Here is a 20617-nt window from a genome sequence, read left to right on the forward strand (position 1 = left end):
CATTCGATGCAAAACCAGCCTAAAGGAAGCCCATGGTGGCAGGAGGAAACGGCATCCCACTGTGGCCTGGGAAAGCTGCTGCATGCCCACCTGTGGCAGAGGTACACCGCTTCCTCAGTTGTGCTGGGGCCGAGGATCGTTGTTGGTGCCGGCCCACAAAGAGGTCCGGTAGCTATAGCAAGGAGGACTAACTACCTGGGGAGACTGGGGCCCTTCCTAGGACCCTGACAGGAACCCTGGGCTCTCGATCGCTGTTACCAACTCCCTGGGTGTTTATAGGTGTCCCAGTTTTAGGAGGTCCGAGGTCCGTCCTTTTGAAACCAGGCCCTCCCTAATGGAGCCCTACCAATCGCTCCAGCTTCCTCTTCTGCTCCCACTTTTAGCCTCGGGAAGACCACAGCGTTTGCAGCTGTGTGATGCCTCAGGGCCTTCGTGCCTGCGGGGACCCACTTCCTCCTTCTCCTGCTGAATTCCTCATTCCTCCAGCCTCAGCTCAGGCTCTACTCATCCTGGGATCCCTTCACCCCGGCAGGGCCGGGGGAACCTTCTTGTACGGCGCTCCCACAGCCTTGTTTTGGAAGTCAGGACACTGGATCCATTCGGGTCGCCCGTCTGTCCTCCAGACGGGGGAAGTACCAAATGCATCTTTGTATCCTCAGCACCCGGCACAGGGCCCGCCTGGCCTCCAGGCGACAGTCAGGAGACCTGAGTGAGTGAGCCAGTGAGTGAATGAGTAAGAGGGTGGTAAGTGAACGAACGACTGAATGACAAGGTGGGTAAATGAGCGAATGAGCTAGTGGGTGAATGAATGAGCGGGTGAACGAGTGGGCGGACGAGAGGGTGCGCGTGTGAATAAATGAATGAATGACTGAGTGGGTTGCCTGCGTGAGGGCAGGTGGGGACTGAACGAGTGGGCGAGGGTGCCGGCAGCTAACAGGCGGGCCGGAGCGGCGGACGCGGGAAGGCTGAGCGCGCGCCCGGACCGTGCCACCTGCCCTACCCGGGGCAGCGTGGCCTGGGCGGGACGGGGCGGGACGGGGCGGGGCGAGGCGAGGCGAGGATGGGAGTGGGCGTGGCGAGGTCGGGCGTGGGCGTGGCAGGCCCTGGAGGGCGGGGATAAGCTGGGAGTGGGCGCGGTAGGCCCGGGTGTGGGCGGGGCGAGGCCAGGCAGAGCCCTGGCGGGCGCGGAGGAAGTCACGTGGCGCGCGCTCACATGACTGGCGGCGCGATGGACCTGCTACCCGCGGCGCCAGCAGCTGCAGCGGCTGAGCCGGAGGCAGACGAGGAGGCGGACCCGCCGGCGGCAGGTATGGCAGGCACCCACCAGGCCCCGCGCTGCTCCGGCCAGCGCCCCCCGAGACCCTGAGGCCTTCGGTACTCTTCCTGTCGGCGGGCGGCCCGCGCCCCGCCGGGTTCCCCCTCCCACTCCCGCGTCCACGCCCAGGAGGGCGCGTGGCCGCGCGGCCCAGAGCTGGAGCACCTGTCCGGGTTTGCGCCTCGCCGCGCGCTTCTGCCCGCGTCTCCCCGGGACTGTCCGGGTCCCTGGGGGCCGCAGGGCCCGCCCGCCCCGCGCTTCCTCCTTGCCGGCCTGCCCGCCGCGTGGGGCGCAGTCCCAGGACCTGCCGGGTCTTGGCAAGAACTCTGGCCGCTCAGGACTTTAGTGTTCTCGAACGCCAGCCTTTCGTGTTTCTCCCTGAGTGCTTTTCTTAGCGGATGAGCGTGAGGCGTGCGTTTTCTAGGACGTCCCTGTTTAAAATGGTACCCCCTCTAGTCTTCTAACTGGAGGATAGATGAAGGTGGGTGTTGGCGTGAGTTACTGCTGCTTCTTGGGGGGTGGCGGGGGTCCAAGGTTGGAAGCTCCGGCTGGGCCGTCTGGCGAGGTGTCCCTGAGGAGGCCATGCTTAGAGTTCTGGAGGGCTGCTAGACACTGGATTCATTAGGGAGAAAAGAGGCAGAAGTGGAGTGAAGCTGCTGGGGTTAGGGGTGGCGTTGCGCCGGAGTGGCCCCATTGGCATGAAGTCCCTTGGTGAGTCTGCGTCTAGGGAGCAGTCCCCACCCCGCCACCTCCATTGGTCTTTAGTTACTTTTCCTTTCTCATGTAACTGTGTAAGGAGAAGCATGTGATGGCTCTTGCTCGTGGTTAGGACACTGCGTTCACGAGGTCACACGTTCGAGCCCAGGTGGGCCAGTCGGCCCTCCTGTACCAGGGCCGCACGCTGGGCTCCCAGCGTTTGGGTAGGAATGGTTCTTCCCCCAAGGATTGTAAAGCAGCTCAGAGTTCCTGGATGTGATGGTTACTCAGGGGTCTCTTTGCAGGTACAGGGACAGCCCTGACTGTTCCTGCAGGGCTCACCCCCTGTTTGCTATTGTGGTATCATCTACCACAGCTCTCCGAGACTGGCAGCGGGCCTTCCTTGGGGCCGTGGTGATTTTATTAGCCATCCTGGATGGCAGGTGAAATGGTAGAGGAAAAAAACCCCCAAAAACTCTACAACCCAGAGGCAAGTGACTTGTCCACCGTGGGCAGTGTTAAGGGGGCATGTCGTGGTGTGGGTGGTGTTTGGAGGGGCTGGAGTCAGAAAATACAAGTCTTTGAGAATGAATTTTGTCCAGAGATGATATATGTATCTCTCATGCTTTAGCAAAGGTTTACTTTTGACTGTTGAAGAAGCAGTGGCTTATGGGTATACAGCGAATTTCCTCTTCTCTGGTGTTCTGTCCACACAGCCAGAGCCCACCGTTAGTGTTAATCGTGGGGATCGCGGGGGTCTAGGTCTTTGTAGCAGCTTTGGGATTGTCAGGAAAAATTGTGTTCACTGTGGTTTTCAGCCTTAAATTAAGGGTCTTTTATATCATATTCTAATCCCTGGAAGCTTAAGCTATAAATGATAACTCCCTCCTGACAAATTGAACTTTCAGTTGTGCAATACGTGGACAAACACCCAGAACATTATAGATTAAAGTCTCACCCCATTTGCGATCACCTCCTCTTACCAGTTTGGGATGCATCCTCTCATCCCTCTTTTCGTGCCTTATACATATGTGTACTCAGACAACGTACACCTCCTTGTGTGCTGTGCCCGTGTTTCCCTAGTGTAGTGTGTTAGTTTTCTACTGCTGCTGTAACAAATTACTACAAACATAGTGGCTTAAACAGCAAAAATTTATCATCTTACAGTTCTGGAGGTCAGTAGCCCCAAACAGGTTTCCCTGGGCTAAAATCCAGCTGTGGACAGGGCTGCGTTCCTTCTGGAGGCCCTCGGGGAGAAGGCGTTTCTTGGCCTTTTCCAGCTCCCAGATGCCTTCCGCATTCCTTGCCGGAGGATCCCCTGGCTCCAGCTACCGTGGGCCACACCTTTCTTGTCCTGTCACCTCTCTGATTCTCTTTCTTTTGTTCACTTCTTGCACTTTGAAGGACCCCAGCATTACATTGGGCCCAGCTGCTAATCCACATCCTTTGCCCTCCTTTCACCGGCAGCTCATTAGCAGCCTTCATCTACACCTTTAATTGCCCATTTACTGTGGAATCTAACAGCTTCACAGGTTCCAGGGCTTAGGACATGAGTACCTTTAGGGGCCATTATTCTGCCTTAGATACCCGTAAGGAGTGGAATTGCCGGGTCATAGGGTTGCATATTTTTTGTTTTAACAAATCCTTACAAATTATCCTTTCTGGTGGCTATTACCAATTTATACCTGTAACAGCAGTGCATCTTTTCCCCATAACCTCATCACCATTTCATACCATTTTTTAAAAAAACTCCCTTCAGCATTGGAGAAATTAAGAACGTGTTTTATTTTTGTTTTAATCTCTATTTCTTCGATTTTCAGTGAGGTTTAGTTTCTTATAATACTTTGACCTTGTGTGGCCTTCTGAAACGATCGTTCTTATTTTTTGCCCATTTTCTTAAGGGATTGTTTTTTTTCTTTGATTTTTAGCAGTTCTTTTTGTATTTTGGACATAAACCTGTGGTGGGTTTTATATTAAAATCATTAACTATCAAAATATCTGACTGGAACACTCTGTTTTCTGACTGTGCAGCAGGAGAGTTTATTTCAGGGCTTGTTTAGAGGTTACAGAGCTCAATGGTTGTGCCTTAGAGGGACAAAGAATGAGTGTGATATGTGCTTGATTGTCTAATCTGATTTTTGCGATTGCATCATACACGGATAAAAAAAATATAGACAGGTTACCACTGTGTATCCCAGCCCTGCTTTCCTACAACCCTGCAGACCTAAACTTGGTTTTTATTTATTGATTGATTTATTCGTTGGCCACTCTGTGCGGCTTGGGGGATCTTTGTTCCCTGACCAGGGATTGAACCCGAGCCCTTGGCGGTGCCAGTGCCTCATCCTGACCACTGGACCGCCGGGGAAGTCCCCTAAACTTGGTTGTTAGAACAAGGGAGAATCATCTTCACTTCCATTGGAGCGCCTCCTTGGACGGTACCCCATGCATCCCATTCGGTTAGGAAGCTCTGAGCCGTTTGTCTTCCCAAACCTCTGGCTGCCGCCTGGTTTTCTGTGGGGTCAGGCCTGACCTCTGCTCACCCTGAGCGCCTCCGTGGCCGGCCGCACCCTCTCTGCGCGCCTGCGCGGTTTCCCCGCCCCTGTGCTCCCGCCACCACCCTCGCTGCTGCTGCTCTGCCTGTACACGTCTGTTAGGCAAGTCGTGAGCTGTCACTTGAGATGCGTGCGTTTGACGGATTAAATTATACGCTTAAAGTACCATCTGCATCGGGGCAAAAAACCTTCCTGTCCATTCCTCTCCCTCCGTTACACACATTGCCGTTGTCAACTCCTGACCGGCAGAAACCAGTCTTTTTCTTTACATCCCAGTAGCTAGAATAGTGTCTGCTTTGTGGAAAGGGCTCTGATGTTGGAAAAGAATTACAGTTTTTTTTTTCCCCCCGTGACATGTGGGATCTTAGTTCCCCGACCAGGGATCGAACCTGGGCCTCCTGCAGTGGAAGCTCGGAGTCCTAACCACTGGACCACCAGGGAAGCCCTAGAATTACATTTTTATTGTCAGTGTTTTTAGGATAGAATCACATTTTAGTTTGGTAACAATGGTAGCTATGCAGATATTATTTAAATCGGTGTTAATGGTCTTTGAACTCCGTCTCTTTCTCCCTTTCACACACACACACACACACACACACACACACACACATACACACACACAATTTGCAAGGTAAAAGGTGTCCATTTGAAGAAAGAGGAACTGAATCACTATTACGTAGAACACGTTTTGCCAGAATTTGTGGTTAGCAAGAAAGTGATGTGTTCCGGGTTGGGGAATTCTGTTTTGGTTTATTTTTTCCTTCCTAAGAAAAATGCACCAGAAAAAGAGATGTCTGGCCTGCGGTGTGCTGGGGTGATGGGGAGGGGCTGGAGTGGTGAGATGCTGGAGAGATGTGAGCTGCCTTCTGTGGCCCGCGGTGCATGTTAAGAGGAGCTGCCCTGGTGGTTAGAACCTGGGGCAAGTGAGCAGACAGGCGGCCCGGACCCTCGGGAATTCGAAGAGCTCGACCCTTGACCATTCACGTTACCCTCTGAAGAACTGTAGTGCTTTCATCCTTTGAACGTTTTTGTTGTAGAATCATTCAGAAGTCATAGCCAGACTTGGGGTAGATGTTCTTGGTGAAGGTACCAGTATTAAAACCTCACGTGGGACAGGCGGGCGCAGGAGGGCCCCAGACATGACCTGTGAGTTGAGCTCTAGGGGAAGCTGAGGCCACACTTGGCTCTATTTCCTGCTGGCCAGGTTGTAGGAGGACACACGTGTCCTTGGGGTGTGTGGATAGGCATGTTGGCGGGGGCGGGGGGGGTCATTCAGCACTCTTAACTCAATTTGGAGTATGTGTGCTAAGCAAAAGGAAAGGGAAATTGCACGACTGATGAATTCCAGGGAAGCTTGGTAGGGACTGGAGACACATCTCTGAGAAGTACATTTACGTGATTTTCCGAGAGTCTTCAACCTGATTTGTGCCAGTGAAGTTCTCTCCGATGAGTCTATGAGTGGACTGTAAGCAGAGCAGTAAGGTTTCACGTGGTATGTGATTTGGCACTTCGAGGAGAATGTTGCTGTACAAGTAAGATAAGCGCAAATACAAACGTCTTGCGAAAGGGAGCTCACCGGTGAGCTGGCAGCTGCTGCGTTTAGTATGTTTCCTTTTTTCCTCTGCACACGCGTTTGACACAGTTAACCTCAGGGTGTATTTACGTTTGGTTTGTTGGTCTGTTCGTCTCGCTTAGCGTTAGTCTACACCACTAAGAAGTTTTCATAATTCTGTATTCGATGTCTGTGTAATAATGAATCAGGGAATGTACGTTTGTGCTTTTCAAGCGCTAACGTTGTAAAATTTGAGCCTTTACGTTGAATCAGTATTAAAAAAAATGTCCTGATGCTTGCACTTGGTAAACAAAGTTTCTCTCCTGCTAAACTAGTTCCCCAACCTAGAGGTGACTGCTGCTGTCAGCTGTGCGTGTTGAATCACAGTTTTAGTAAGCTCAGTTGGTAGGCTTTGAGAGCTAGGGAGACGTCCTTAGGTGATCTCTGCCGTGTCCTGTTAAGTGACCTTTTGCGAATACAAGTACTGAGTCCCAGCACCCTCCACTGAGGATGTTGAAAGAAGCCAGAGAAAATACATACCGTGAGACTCCTCTTTATATTAAGTTCAAAGCCATGCAGAATTAGACTCTGCTTACGCAGGTGATGAAAGTATAAATGAAGAGCGGGTGAAATGGCGTGGAAATGGGGCTGTGGTCGCCTCCGATAGGAGAAAGGAGGGTCTGCGAGGTACAGGTCATGGGGGCTTCCAAGATCCCAGCCATCTTTTAATTTTTGACCTGGATAGTGGTTCCACATGTGTTTGATACATAGTTTTGTTAAACTGTCCATAGACATTTTATACCCGTGTGTGTGTGTGTGTGTGTGTGTGTGTGTGTGTGTGTGTGTCTATTTCACAGTAGAAAATGTTGGGGGAAAACCCAGTGTGTCCCAAATCCTGAGACATTAAGTGGACTTGCTAACAACACAGTTTGACAAGCAAAGGTGGGTGCTGGGGATCTCGTTTTAAAACAGTTTTGTGGGAGTGTTGGTCTCCCTTAGTTTTCACTCTCGAGTTAATATTGGAGGTGTATTTATAATGAAATGCATGTTTTGTTGAATTGACATCCACTCCTAATCTCCCTGGCTCTGCTGTTTCCGATGTCTGTGTCTGGGTATTATTGGCGCTGGCCCGGCCTGCTGGCGCGTCCAGGTGTTCCAGTGGCCCCTGGGACCAGCAGGCAGGAGGACCGAGACCCCAGGGCCGCTGGCATCTGTGTGGCAGCGGGAGGGATGTCTGGGAAAGTCACCTGCTGTTGGAAGTATGCAGCTCTGGCAGAGGCCATCTGCTGAGACAGAGAGTCAGGTGATACTCCTGACTTAGCACGGTTAATTATCTTAAGAACAGTAATTTCACCTCCCAGCTCCGGAGAAGTTCCAGTCCAGGCCGGGGGTGCAGGGATTTTCCAAGAACTGGCCACTCACTGCTGGGGTTTCGCACGAAAGGGAGATTTGAAATTGCGTTATCAGCTCTTCAGGACCCAAGGACGGTCTGTACGTGTGCGGGTCTTTATCTCGTGATAGCTTCTGCACACTGAGTGTCCTTCCTAGGACGGACGGTGAAGTAGGGAGTCTTGTGGGAGTTTCTGCAAGAGGTTATAGTTTGCCTCTGCCCCGTGGAAGGGACCTGTTTCCCCTGAGAGGGTCTCTGCTGGGCGCACAGAGTACCCCATCCTCTACCCCCTTGCCGGGAAGGAGTTGTTTCGCGCGTTCTTTGCAGAGCGGTGGCGTTGTGTGGTAGCTGTGATGACTAAGCCTTTCAGAGCACCTGCTGTGTGCCACATGCCCTTCCTCGTGCCTGACGTGTAAAGCAACTTAATCCTCTCAGTAATGCTAGGAGGCGAGGCGTCTCCCCTCCCCTACTTTACAGATGGGGAAACCGAGGCACGCAGAGGCCGTAAGTTGCCCGGCACCTACAGCTAGCGGATGGCGGAGCTGGAGCGCCGTCCGGCGCGGCTCCGGCCCCCGGTGGGAGGGCTGCCCCGCGGACCCCTTTCAGGACCCCGTCTGGAGGCTTCGCTCCTGACTGCTGTAGCCCGTGCCTCCCGGACGGAGACCCTTCTGTCATCAGAGGGTTTTTCTGAGGGGAGAGGTGGCTCCGTGAGCCTGTGCTCGCAAAGAGCACCCGAGACCTTGTGAGGCGTCGCGTTCTCTCTTCAGAAAGGGAGCGTCAGCGCCGGGCAGCAGTGAGGGTGCGAGCTTGGGCCTCAGCCCTGCACCCCGTCTGCTGAGCATCCCCGAGTTCAGTCCCGGGAGCGGGGCGTCGGCCGGGGGCTTGTCTCCAGCTGGCTTGGGCGTGAAAGCTCTCAAAGAACAGATCGCGTCACGTGCGTTGCGACCCACGGGCCGAGTTCCCCCACCTGTTTGAGATGCTGAGATCACCCTGGTTCACCGGTTTCCGAGTTCTGGGCAGACAGGCACTACGTGAGTCCAGTCTTCGTTGCCTGGAAACTAGGTCTCCACCATTTAGTGCAGAGGTTTGATTGTGGGGGGAAAACTGACTGACTCGTTTGCTTTCTGTGACATTTTTCACGGCTCCTAATTTGTTCATGCCAGTTTCCTAGGCCTTCCCTGTTCTGGTTGATTAATTGCATTCCTGGTCATTTACCCCGCAGGCAGCTGGAAGGCAGGGGCCTTTTTTTTAAAAAAAAAATTAATTTTATTTATTTATTTTTTATACAGCAGGTTCTTATTAGCTATCTGTTTTATGCGTATTAGTGTATATATGTCAATCCCAATCCCAGTTCATCCCACCCCCTGCTCCCTCCCCAGGCAGGGGCCTTGTCTCACTCCTTGTGACCCCTTGTGTGGATCAGTAAGTATCTGTTTCAATGGATTTAATTGTATGTCACTTGGCTTGTACTGTCGGGTGATGGCTTGGAATTTTATTAAAGGGACCGAATGAGGCTGCGAACGCAGGTCCTCCGTTTAGCCTCCACTGGGATCGAGACACACTGAGTCTGCCAGATATCCTGGAGCATGTTCACTTTCATGTCTAGAGACCCTAGAAAACGTGAGTCACTTTCAGACGGAACCACCCAGGCCTGGGAGGAGGTTTTTTAAAAAAAGAAAACCAAAGCCAGATTGAATTTAGTTAAACAGAGATGAGTATTCTTTGTGGAACTTTGAACTTCTACTTTGTGAGTTATTCCAAGATTTCCCGAGTTAGCTAAAGTAGTATTCTTTTTAAACTCTGGAAAAAGTCCCTGGGCCTCCCCACATAAAAACATTCCAGAAAGGAGAGACCTAAGAGGCTTTTCGAGGGAGAGACTCAATGAACCCTTTCAGAAGCAGGTTTGGTGAGATTCACGGAGAAGCAGGGGTCCCGTGGCTGCCCTGCGGGTTCCTTTTGCTCCAAGTTGAGTCAGAGGAAATCATCTGATAGGTGATTCCTTTCGGGACTGGGCTTCAGTCTTGTGACGTCCTAAGGAAACAAACCAGTGATTTTCCCCTCTCTTTGTGCTTTGGCCCCTCGACTCTCCCTCGGGAAGGAATAGCCACTTTCGGCCGGAGAAGCCCCATTTGTGTGAACGTGAGTGATTCACGTCCCTGGAGGTCCCAGGGGCAGTCGGCGCTCTGGGGATTCCCAGCAGAGTTTAGGGCGTCACATGTCAGGGGACCCAGTGCTTGAGGGATCCACGTCCCCTGGCCAGCAGTTCATTCGCTGTGTGGTTTCATCTGGGCACAGGTCCTGTAAAAGCCAGCCGCGTGCTAGATGCCTTCACGTATAAACATATATTTAACATTCTTGTAGCCAGCCAGTAACGTAGACGGTATTGTCCTCATTTTAGAGAGGAGAAAACTGAGTGCAGAGAGGTGGGCGGCTCGCTCACAGCAGGGTTTGCGCTGAGACCCTCTGACCCCTGGCCCAGGTGTGGGGTGTGCCTGCCCCTGCGCCTCTCCTCGTTGTGGGCCTCGAATGAGGCCCTGTGAGTTAAGGAGGCAACAGGGGTCTGGTGTCATCGGGTAACCTGATGCGAGTTCAGGGCCCACGTGTCACCTGGCTGACTCTGACCAGGCAGGCGGGCCATGCTGCCGGCTGGGCCTCCAGTTTTCACGTCTGTGAAATGGGGTCACAGTACCTACTTAGACTGTTTGTAGGACTCAAGAGGTGTTCTGTAAGCACCCAGAAGGTTCAGACACTGGTCATGGCCCTTGCTGTAGTGGTGGTCGATACGGCACACAGCCGTCCCGGTGACCGTCTTCTTCCCTGCCTTTGAATTCCTGGGAAGGGGTAGAAGAGGGGAAAGCACTTTATTCAGGGGAACCGGACTGGTTTCTTAGCTCTCAGTGGCTGCTTCCACTTCGACTGACGTGCAGCTTCAGGCCACCCCACGGAGGTCCACAGGGTCCTGAGTGTGGCCGCTTGAAGTTTCTGTGGCAACATCACCAGCTCAAATTTTCTTACCTGTGCCTGAAACCCAACCAAAGGATGTCACAGGTAGATGGTATTTTCCCTTCTTAGCAGACCCCTTCTTTAAGATTGCGAGCTGTGTTCCAGGCACAGCACTGGGGTGGGAGGATACTTAGTTTGTATTCACAAGAGCTAGAGAGAAGAAGAGAAGGAATTCATAAAGCGTTTTTAAAAGCTTTATTGAGATACAACTCACCCATTTCAAGGGTACAGTTCAGTGGTTTTCAGTGTGTTCCAGGAGTTCCGCAGCCTTCGCCACAATTGACTGTACAGCCCTGTCATCACCCCGTACCCGTTAGTCGTCACTCCCCATACTGCCAACCCCCGCTTCCCACAGCCTAGACGACCACTGCTCTTTCTGTCTCTGTAGATTTGCCTGTTCTGGAAATTTCATATAAATAGAACCATATAATTTGTGGTCCTTTGTGACTGACTGTTTCACTCAGCACAGGGTTTTCAAGGTTCATCCATGTTGTAGCGTGGGTCGGTACTTCATTTCTTTTTATGGCTGATTAACATTTCGTTGTATGGATAATTCACATTTTACTTACCCATTCATCAGTCCGTGGACATTTGGGCTGTTTCCATGTTTTGGCTGTTATGACCAATGCTGACGTGAACATTCATATACAAGTCTCCGTGTGGGCATAGTTTCATTTCTCGTGGGTGTACACCTAGGGGTGGAATCATTGGGTCACATGGTAACCCATGTTTAACCTTTTGAGGAACTGCCGGACTGTTTCGCAGCAAACTTTGAGGGTTCTGGCTTCTCCACATCCTCACCAGCATTTGTTATTGCCGTTTTGATTATATCCATCCCGGTGGGTGGAATCTCACGTGGTTGGTCATCTTCTCATGTGCTTGTTGGCCTTTTGTACGTCTCCTTTGGAGAAATGTCTATTCAAATCCTTTGTCCATCTTTAAAATTTGCCTTTTTTTTTTTTTTTTTTTTTGGCGGTACGCGGGCCTCTCACTGTTGCGGCCTCTCCCGTTGCGGAGCACAGGCTCCGGACGCGCAGGCTCAGCGGCCACGGCTCACGGGCCCAGCCGCTCCGCGGCATGTGGGATCTTCCCGGACCGGGGCACGAACCCGTGTCCCCTGCATTGGCGGGCGGACTCTCAACCACTGCGCCACCAGGGAAGTCCGGTAGTTTGTCTTTTTAAAAAACTTGAGTTATAAGAATTCTTTATGTATTTTAGACCCAAGTCCTTTATCAGATACATGGTTTACAGATGTTTTCTCCATTTCTGTGGGTTGTCTTTATACTTTCTTCATGGTATCTTTTACAGCACACCAGTTTTTAACTTTGACGAAGTTCAGTTCATCTATTTTGTTCTTCAGTTGATGCATTTGGTGTCATTCCTAAGAAGGCTTTGCCTAACCCAAGGTCATAAAGATTTACTCCTATATTTTCTGCTGAGAGTTTTGTAGTTTTAGCTCTTACATTTAGGGCTGTGGTCCATTTGGAATGAGTTGCTGTGTATGGTGTGAGGAAGGGGTCTGGTGTCCTTCTGTGGCATTTGGAAACCCGGTTGTCCATCATAAAGAACTCTTGGGGTGCACGTGCTGTGTGCCACCCTGTGCTAGGCGGTATTAGGGAATCAAAGCGCCCTGGAGGGGTTATGTGGTGTGTGGGAGAAACCCGGGACGAGATGGGTTAGGAAAGCTCAGCTAGGGCGTCCAAGCCAATCACAAGTTAGGAAAGCTCAGCTAGGGCATCCAAGCCAATCACAAGAGCAGGAAGAGGGGCAGCGACTGCAGCTGGGGCCCGGGAGACACTTCCCTGCTGAAGGGGCGTCTGAACTGAGCTTCGGAGGCTGGCCGGGATTCAGTTTGGGAATTCTCAGCTAATGAGTACCAGAGGGCTTGGAGGGACCTTAAGAGAGAGTTTATAGATATAAACTTCAAGGTAAAAAACACTTAAACCTTTGCAGGAAGGTGAAAAACCTTCGTCTCTTGCTGTGTAGGTTGGTTACCCTCAAGACACGTTACAGCTTTCTGTAATCAGGGGTCTTGCCGTCTCTTCTTTGGGGGGATAAAAGGATATAGCTGTAACCTGGTAGAGAGGCCATGGGGCGGGGTGGGAGGATGTCACCGCCAGCTTGAGGGTGTCACTGCTCCAGGGCTCCGCGTGGCCGTGCGTGTTAACAGCTGTCCTGTGTGAGCAGCTCTTCCTTCTTGCTGCAGCTCACCGAGGCGCGGTTCCTGTCACTGGTGAGGCCTGAGTGCGACTTGCGTGGGTGGGGCGGGCATGGGGCTGGCACCCTGCCTAGGGGAACACAGCAGGCCTTCTTGCTGCCGCGAATCAGAGTCCTTCTTTCCATCCACAAATGCTCACTGAGCGCTCACTGTGGTTGCCGGGCACTGTTGTCGGTCGCTGGGATACTAACTGTGAACCATATAAAGAGAAAGGCCTGCTCTCGAGGGGCTGATGTTCTCGTAGCGGGAGGTGGCCAGTACTCGGCACACGCAGGGAGTCGTTGACGCAAGGGGGCAGCTAGGGCGCAGGGCCGTTGTCCCTGAGGAAATGGCACTGAGAGTGAGTTTTGCACCAGGATTCGAAGGAGGTGGCCTGGTGGATTTCTGGGAGGAGAACCCTGGCAGAAGGGACGACAGGTGAAGGCGCCCGGGCCAGCAGCGGCGCGCTGCGTTCACGGGGCGGCCGGGCAGCTGGTGTGGCAGGAGAGAGGGGAGCAGGCGGGCGGGGGATTTGCCGGCCGAGAAAGGTGAAGGGGCGTTTTGAGGGGGCGGTGGTGGAGCTGGGGAAACCCCACGTTCGGAGCTATTCTTAGTGGTTGCCATTCTGATCCTCAGTTAGGAAACTTTAGTTTTTTTTGTAATGCTGCCAGGAAACACGCACAGATCACTGAGGTGACTGCAGTGACTCTCCAGGGGGGTTTTCTGAAGAGCGTGCTGGTGATGTAGTGTGGTTCATGTGGGGAGATAAAAGCCTTTTGGGAAGCGTCTGTGAGCAGGAAAAAAATGTGGAATTCTCTAGGAGTGGATTCTAAGGATAGAATAAAAAATAGGGCAAACTATTTTGTGAACAGTGATATTCTTCATGCTGTTTTTAAGAGCAGAAAGCAGTTAGGAGAACGGCTAAGTGATTTTGAGTTCCGTATCTAAGTTATTATTCAGTCTTTACAGGTAATAGTCTTAATACCTTCGAAAATACGGAGCAGTGTTGTAAGAGGAGAGAACTCAAGGTAAACATGGCAGATGAATTGCGACTGTATTCAAGAGTCAAGGGCCCAGAAGGGCGAGGAAAACCGGACGGAAAGAGTGAGTGTCGGCCAGCACGGCCAGCACGGGAGGCAGCTGGAACCCCTGCTGCTGGGAGCGTAAACTGGCTCAGTTACTTGGAAACTGGAATTATTTACGGAGCTGCACATACGAAACCCCAGGATCCAGTAATTTCACTCTCAGGAATGTACCGAACAGAAATGCGTACATGCGTCCGCCAGCGTGCCGCTGCTGGCGTGTGCGTAGCAGCAGGGTGTGAAGCTGCCCAGACGCCGCGCGGCCGCAGGATGAGTAATAGGCCCCGGCTGATCACACCGCGGGATCCACGGCAAGAAAATGGACCGCCTGTACCCCGTGAGCCACGCGGACGGGTTGTACACACCAAGAGTGGAAGAAGTCAGAAACAGAGGAACTCAGGGCTTGAGTCCACGTGTGTGGTGTCAATAAAGAGTCAGGCAGAGGTAACCTGTGGCTTTAGAAGTCTCTCCCTTGGGGAGAAGGGAGCGTGAGGGGTACCTTCCTTTATCCAGGTGCTGTTACCCTGCTGTGGAAATTCATTGAGCTGAACAGTTTTGAGATGTTCGCTTCTCTGTAAGCGCGCTCTGTTTCAATATAAAAGGGTTTTAAAAGCCAGTGGGAAAAGAAAGGAATTGTATGTTTATTGTACATAATGAAACACAATGTTTGCATGGACTTCCTGGACACTTACGTAGAGAGAGTGCACAGACCTGCCTGGAAATCGTACCCATCAACTCTAGGATAGTGGTTACTTTGGAAGAGGAAAAAGGGGGTCGGGAGGGTGGTGTGCATCTGTAACATTTTGTTTATTAAAAATTCTTTTCGGCAAAAAATAATAGGGCACAATGTCCTCTTTAGTGAAATCTTGGTGGATACATGGGTTCTGATATTTCCTGTATTTTCCTGTATGTTTGAAGTATTTCACAACAAAAATACATGTATTTAAAAGGATAGGATTGAAGTGAAACAGTTTTCAAAGTGATTATCTGACTGGCTAGGAATTTAGGAGGTTTTTGCTTCTACAGAAAAGTTGAAGGAAATGTGGTCATGGAAGCTTGGAGACATGCTTGGTATTTGACAATTGTGTCATACCACAACCCTATACACGTGGCGGGTAATGCACACGGATGTATATAGATTGTTGGGTTGGAGAGAGTTTATTTCAAGATTTTTGTTTTAAATGGATTTTTAAAAATTTATTTATTTATTTATGGCTGCGTTGGGTCTTCGTTGCTGCACGCAGGCTTCGGTAGTTGTGGCTCGCGGGCTCAGTAGTTGTGGCGCACGGGCTCTGGAGCGCAGGCTCAGTAGTTGTGGCACACGGGCTTATTAGTTGCTCCGCGGCATGTGGGATCTTCCCGGACCAGGGCTTGAACCCGTGTCCCCTGCATTGGCAGGCGGATTCTTAAACACTGCGTCACCAGGGAAGTCCCCTTATTTCACGTTACATAAAATAGGTTATTAAAAGAAAAGTAAACCTTAAAGTTGATGAAATTGAGGCCATGCACAGTTTGTTCAGTCGAGCTCCTGAGTTAGGGACAATCAAAAGCTGGCTGGTGATGGATCACTTTTTAGGGCGAGCTGACCACAGGTGGGACAGCTCTGCTTCCTGGCGTTTGGGGGGCGTTCCTGACATTCCCTGGCCATGGAGCTGCTGAATGCTCGCTTCTGAGGCCATGGCCACGATAGGGATGAGGAAACTTCTGCTTCCATTTCCTGAGAACGGTTTGTTAACTGCAGAATAACAGTGTAGCTTAGAGAAGTTTTCAAAGGTTGAAACAGTTTCATGAGCCTGAGAAGGAATGTTCAGGTTGAAAATGGTGTCTGCTGACCCCGTTTCATGTTATTTCGGTGAAAAGGTTGTCGTCTGGAAGGTCGTTGGTTCCGCGTTTGACGAGTGCAGAAAGTACGGCGGCAGCATTTGTGCACATCTGCGTTTTGTTAGATGAGGGACACGGGTCTGGGTGAGGCCCTGAATTCCTCCCCTCTGGTCGCCCTGTGACACTGGTTCCCGCGCTGTGGCCCCTAGATCAGCAGCAGCATCTGGGAACTTGTTACAAATTCAGATTCTTAGGCCCCACCCTACACTCTGGGACTGGGGCCCAGCAATCTGTGTTTTTTTAAGTGTAAAATATACATAATGTAAAACTTTAACCGTTTTTAGGTGTACGGTTCTGTGGCATTAAGTACATTCATATTGTCATGCCTCCTTTGATACTATCCATCTCTAGAACTTACTCATCCTGCAAGACGGAAACTCGGCCCCATTGAACACTCCCTCTCCATCCTCCTGTCCCGCAGCTCCAGGTCCCCACCATCTGCTTTCTTTTTCTATGAATTTGCTCTAGGGACCTCACGTGAGTGGAATCATACATTGTCTTTTATTTTATTTTATTTTTTTGCGGTACACGGGCCTCTGACTGCCGTGGTCTCTCCCGTTGCGGAGCACAGGCTCCGGACGCGCAGACCCAGCATCCATGGCTCACGGGCCCAGCCGCTCCGCGGCATGTGGGATCTTCCCGGATCGGGGCACAAACCCACGTCCCCTGCATCGGCAGGCAGACTCTCAACCACTGCGCCACCAGGGAAGCCCCATACATTGTCTTTTTGTGTCTGGCTTATTTCACTGGACATGATGTCCTCAAGGTCCATCCACGATGTAGCGTGTGTCAGTACTTCCTTCTTTTTTAAGGCTGAATAGTGGTCCATCGTGTGGACGGACCGCATTCTGTGGATGCATTCATCTGTCCGTGGACATTTGGGTAGTTCCACCTTTTGACTACTGTGAATAATACTGCATTGAACATGGCTGCGCAAATATGTCTTCCAGTTCCTGCTTTCAGTTCTTTTGGGTACAGACCCAGAAGTGGAGTTGCTGTCTCCTGTGGGGATTCCATATTTAATTTTTTGAGGAACTGCTGCACTGTTTCCCACGGTGGCTGCACCAGCTTTTACGGCCCCACCAGCCACACACGAGGATTCCAATCCCTCCACGCCCTTGCCAACACTTTTCTTTTTTTTTTGCGGTACACGGGCCTCTCACTGCCGTGGCCTCTCCCGCCACGGAGCACAGGCTCCGGACGCTCAGGCCCAGCGGCCATGGCTCACGGGTCCAGCCGCTCCGCGGCACGTGGGATCCTCCCGGACCGGGGCATGAACCCGCGTCCCCTGCATCGGCAGGCGGACTCTCAATCACTGCGCCACCAGGGAAGCCCCCTCTTCTTCTTTTGGTAAGAGCTGTCTTCACCTCCAGTGTGCGGCGAGCCCGCAGGTGATCCTGAGGCGTGCCCAGTCTGGAGACTTCAGCTCCTGTGGCTGTGCTGTGTCCCGCTTTGCACTGAGGGGTGCTCTGCCAGCAGGGAGGACCCCGGGCTGCCTGGGCTGAGCGGGGTTAGGAGGTTCTCCTAGCGCTTAGAGCAGCACCCCACTCGAGCCGGCATGGATCGTGTGGGGCAGCCAGGCTGGCCTTGGCCCCCGTGGGTGGCACCCAGTGCTCACTGTGCGGGGTCTCCCAGTCTGGACTTCCGTGCTGGTCAGCATTTGCTGAGGTTTGCTCAGATAAAGCAAGGGTGTGTGCGAGGCAGAGTGGTTTATTCAGCAAATCCTGTTTGTTTCCCAAAGCTTTGGGAGTAAGGGCCCCAGACGTTAGCTGCTAACAGAACACGTGGGGTTAGACGTCTTGGGATGCATCCCAGTGGCAGGATTACTGCCTAAAGGTTCTCATGGAAGTGTGTTGGGAAGGATAGTTGGTCTGTGTGTGTGTTTGAAGTTTCATTGCTTTGATTTGCGAATAACCGACTTGGAGAATCCCAGAATCTCAGAGCTGAATGGGTGTCAAATACTCTAGCTGGATGTTTCCCTTTCCATGCTGTGTGACCTTGGGGTCACCCAGTGTGCTGGTGGCTGGCCTGGGAGTGATGCAGCTCCTTGTCACTGTCACCCTGGAGCCAGCGGAACGAGATATCCAGAGAGGAGGGGAGTGTGAGGCTCGGCCACACTGACCGTGAGGCCCTGACCCGTGGGCCAGCCCAGAGCCGAGGGCCCGACACCTGTTGTCGTGGGGGAGCACGTGCTAAGTTTTGCTCTGCAGACTTAGAGACTCTCTTGGGTTTGGAACACATGAGGTCTGGGCTGGAGCCAAGGGTTCCCGAATGTGTCGGGAGCTGGCTATCTGAGCTCTGCTGTCTCGTTCTGTGCCCACAAGGGCCATCCGTGTGGGCCAGCGTTAGCCCGATTCTCAGCCTGCGGGTCTGAGAGCTGCCTCCTGGCCCAGTGTCAGGACAGTGGGTGGCTTTTCGAGGCCAGGGGACCCCACGGTAGAGTAGTTTTGTGCTGGGAAGTTTGGAGGGGACACCCTTGGAGAGGCCTGTTGGAAAGCTCAGAGGCTGTCACTCGCCAGCCACACTGCTGGGGACGTCGGAGGCTGGATTGCCGCCCATGTCCGTCGAAGGTCAGAGCCAGCCTTTGCCCACCACTGTTCATCAGGGGCCTGGCTGGCCTCTCTTGTCCGAGCTGTTTCATCTCTGAGGGGGCTGGCTTGGGGGACGGTGCCTCTTCCAGGCCCTGGTCTTATGGGGCTGCTTAAACTGGTGTAGGAGGCTCCATTGGATAAGAGTCTTAAAGTCCTGCCGGTGACCTTGACATCGACACCCTTGGTAAACCAGAATCTCCTCCCCGCATTCCTGCCCTTTCATCAGCGTGTGGTCCATCACACGACAGTGCGGCCTGTCTGAAATGGCCTTTTTCCCTTCTTTTTTGCTCTTCAGTTTTTTTTTTCTTTGAAAATATGGTTGTCTCAGTTTAGTAAGTTGATGTTTGGGATGGTGGCTTTCTTGTGATTGAAACTTCTGCAAAGGGGTTGTTCTCAAGGTGGTTGAGAGTCATGTCTTTGGTTTAAAATGTGTCTTTTGAGTTGTCTTTTAAATCCTCCGGTGATCAGAGTTCACATTTCTCAGAAGCATGTGATCGTTTGGTAATCATTACTGAGCTTACGTTCTGTCTTGGGATATTATCTTATGTTAATCATCAGGAAAATCATAAAGTTTTCTCTGTTGAGCATGTATGAGCTTTTATCTTACATAAAAATGTTAATAGAGACTCCCGTGCTCTTCCAGTGATCTTTCCCCCATTAATTGAAGTCTTCCTCCGTTCTTTTGTTACAGCTTTCTTCTACATTAAATAAGTATTTTCTAGTGTTCCATTTACATTCCCACATGGTTTTGGCTATTATACTTTTTGGGGGTTATTTTCTTGGTGATTGCCGTGGGAGTTACAGCTCCCATATTTAAAACAGTCTAGTGAGTCATTTCTCTCCTGTTGCTTTCAGGGTTTTCTCCTTGTACAGTTTGAACGGCTTCCTTATGATGCGTCTAAGTGTGGATCTCTTCCGTGTATCCTAGTTGGGACCTTTTGAGTCTTGGGTTATTTAAATCACATTTGGCCATTACTTATTCAGGTGTTCTCTCTAAACCTTTCTCCTCTGGGGATTTTTGTTAAGATTATGCTGATATGCTTGGCGTGTCCCACACGTCTCTGAGGAGCGGTTCATTTTTCTGCATCCTTTTTCCTTTCTGTCCATCAGACTGGAAAAAACCATCTCAATTGACCCAACCTCAGGTTTGCTGGTTCTTCTTTCTGCTCACTCCGATCTGCTGTTGTGACTCTGGTGAATTTTTCAGCTATTGAACTTTTCAGCTCCAGAATTTTTCTCTGTTTCTTTTTTTTATAATTTCTGTCTGTTTATTGATATTCCCTGTGAGTGAGATGCTGTTCTCATACTTTCCCTTAGTTCTTTAGAGATGGTTCCCTTTAGTCCTTTGAACGTATTTCAAATAGCTGATTTAAGGTCTTTAATAGGTTCAGGACCTAAGCCCTGGTCCGGGAAGATCCCACATGCTGCGGAGCAACTAAGCCCGTGTGCCACAACTACTGAGCCTGCGCTCTAGAGCCCGTGCGCCACAACTACTGAGCCCACAAGCCACAACTACTGAGTCCGCGTGCCACAACTACTGAAGCCCGCGTGCCTAGAGCCCGTGCTCCACAATAAGAGAAGCCACCACAATGAGAGCCTGCCCACCGCAGCAAAGTGTAGCCCTAGCTCGCTGCAACTAGAGAAAGCCCTCATGCAGCAACGAAGACCCAATGCAGCCCAAAAATAAATGTTAAAAAAAAAAAATAATGTAGCATCTCAGGAAATGTTTTCCCTCCAAGGTGTTGTTGCTCTTTGTTGTAGCTTGTTTGTTTAACAACCTTTCTGGACTAATTCTGTAAAGTTTATAGTGTGAGTTTCCTGGGGCTGCTGTAAGAAAGCACCGCAGAGTGGGTGGCTTAAGACAACAGAAATGTCTTGTCCCACAGTTGTGGAGGCCAGAAGTTTGAAGTCAAGGTGCAGCAGGGTCATGCTCCCTCTGGAGCCTGTCGGGGTGGATTCTTCCCGCCTCCTCTAGCTCCTGGCGGTGGCCAGCCATCCTGGGCGTTCCTGGATTTGCAGGTGCAGCTCCTCAGCCTCTGCCGTCCTGTGGCCTCCTGTCTGTGTGTCCACGTGTCTGTGTCTTCATGTGGTCTCTTCCTCTTACAAAAACTCCGGTCATGTTGGATGAAGGCCCACCCCACTCCACTCTGACCTCATTTTGACTTAACTAATTATTGCATCAGTAAATGTACCCTGGATTGCCACAAACCTTTAGTCACTTCCCAGTGTCCTGAAAAAGCTGATTTCTGACGATTTTGCTAGTGTCCTCGTTGCTTTTGTGGAGGAGAGGATTTTTGGCGGTCCTTACTCTGCCTTTCTTATTGACGTCGCCTCCCTTTTATACTTGAAGCGTTTGTA

The 20617-nt window shown here is 51.4% G+C and overlaps 1 protein-coding gene across 1 annotated transcript in view; it reads left to right on the forward strand.

Moving 5' to 3' along the window:
- The first annotated feature begins 1204 nt into the window (after nt 1-1204).
- SNX8 (sorting nexin 8) overlaps nt 1205-20617 on the forward strand; it is a 41434-nt gene continuing 22021 nt past the window's right edge. Inside the window, exon 1 of the mRNA XM_024763556.1 lies at nt 1205-1307. Coding sequence (XP_024619324.1) covers nt 1214-1307 — 94 coding nt within the window. The 5' untranslated portion in view covers nt 1205-1213. The remainder of the gene's footprint in view (nt 1308-20617) is intronic.

The sequence above is a fragment of the Neophocaena asiaeorientalis genome, unplaced genomic scaffold (genome assembly GCF_003031525.2).
Source record: "Neophocaena asiaeorientalis asiaeorientalis breed wild unplaced genomic scaffold, Neophocaena_asiaeorientalis_V1.1 scaffold223, whole genome shotgun sequence".
NCBI lineage: Eukaryota > Metazoa > Chordata > Mammalia > Artiodactyla > Phocoenidae > Neophocaena > Neophocaena asiaeorientalis.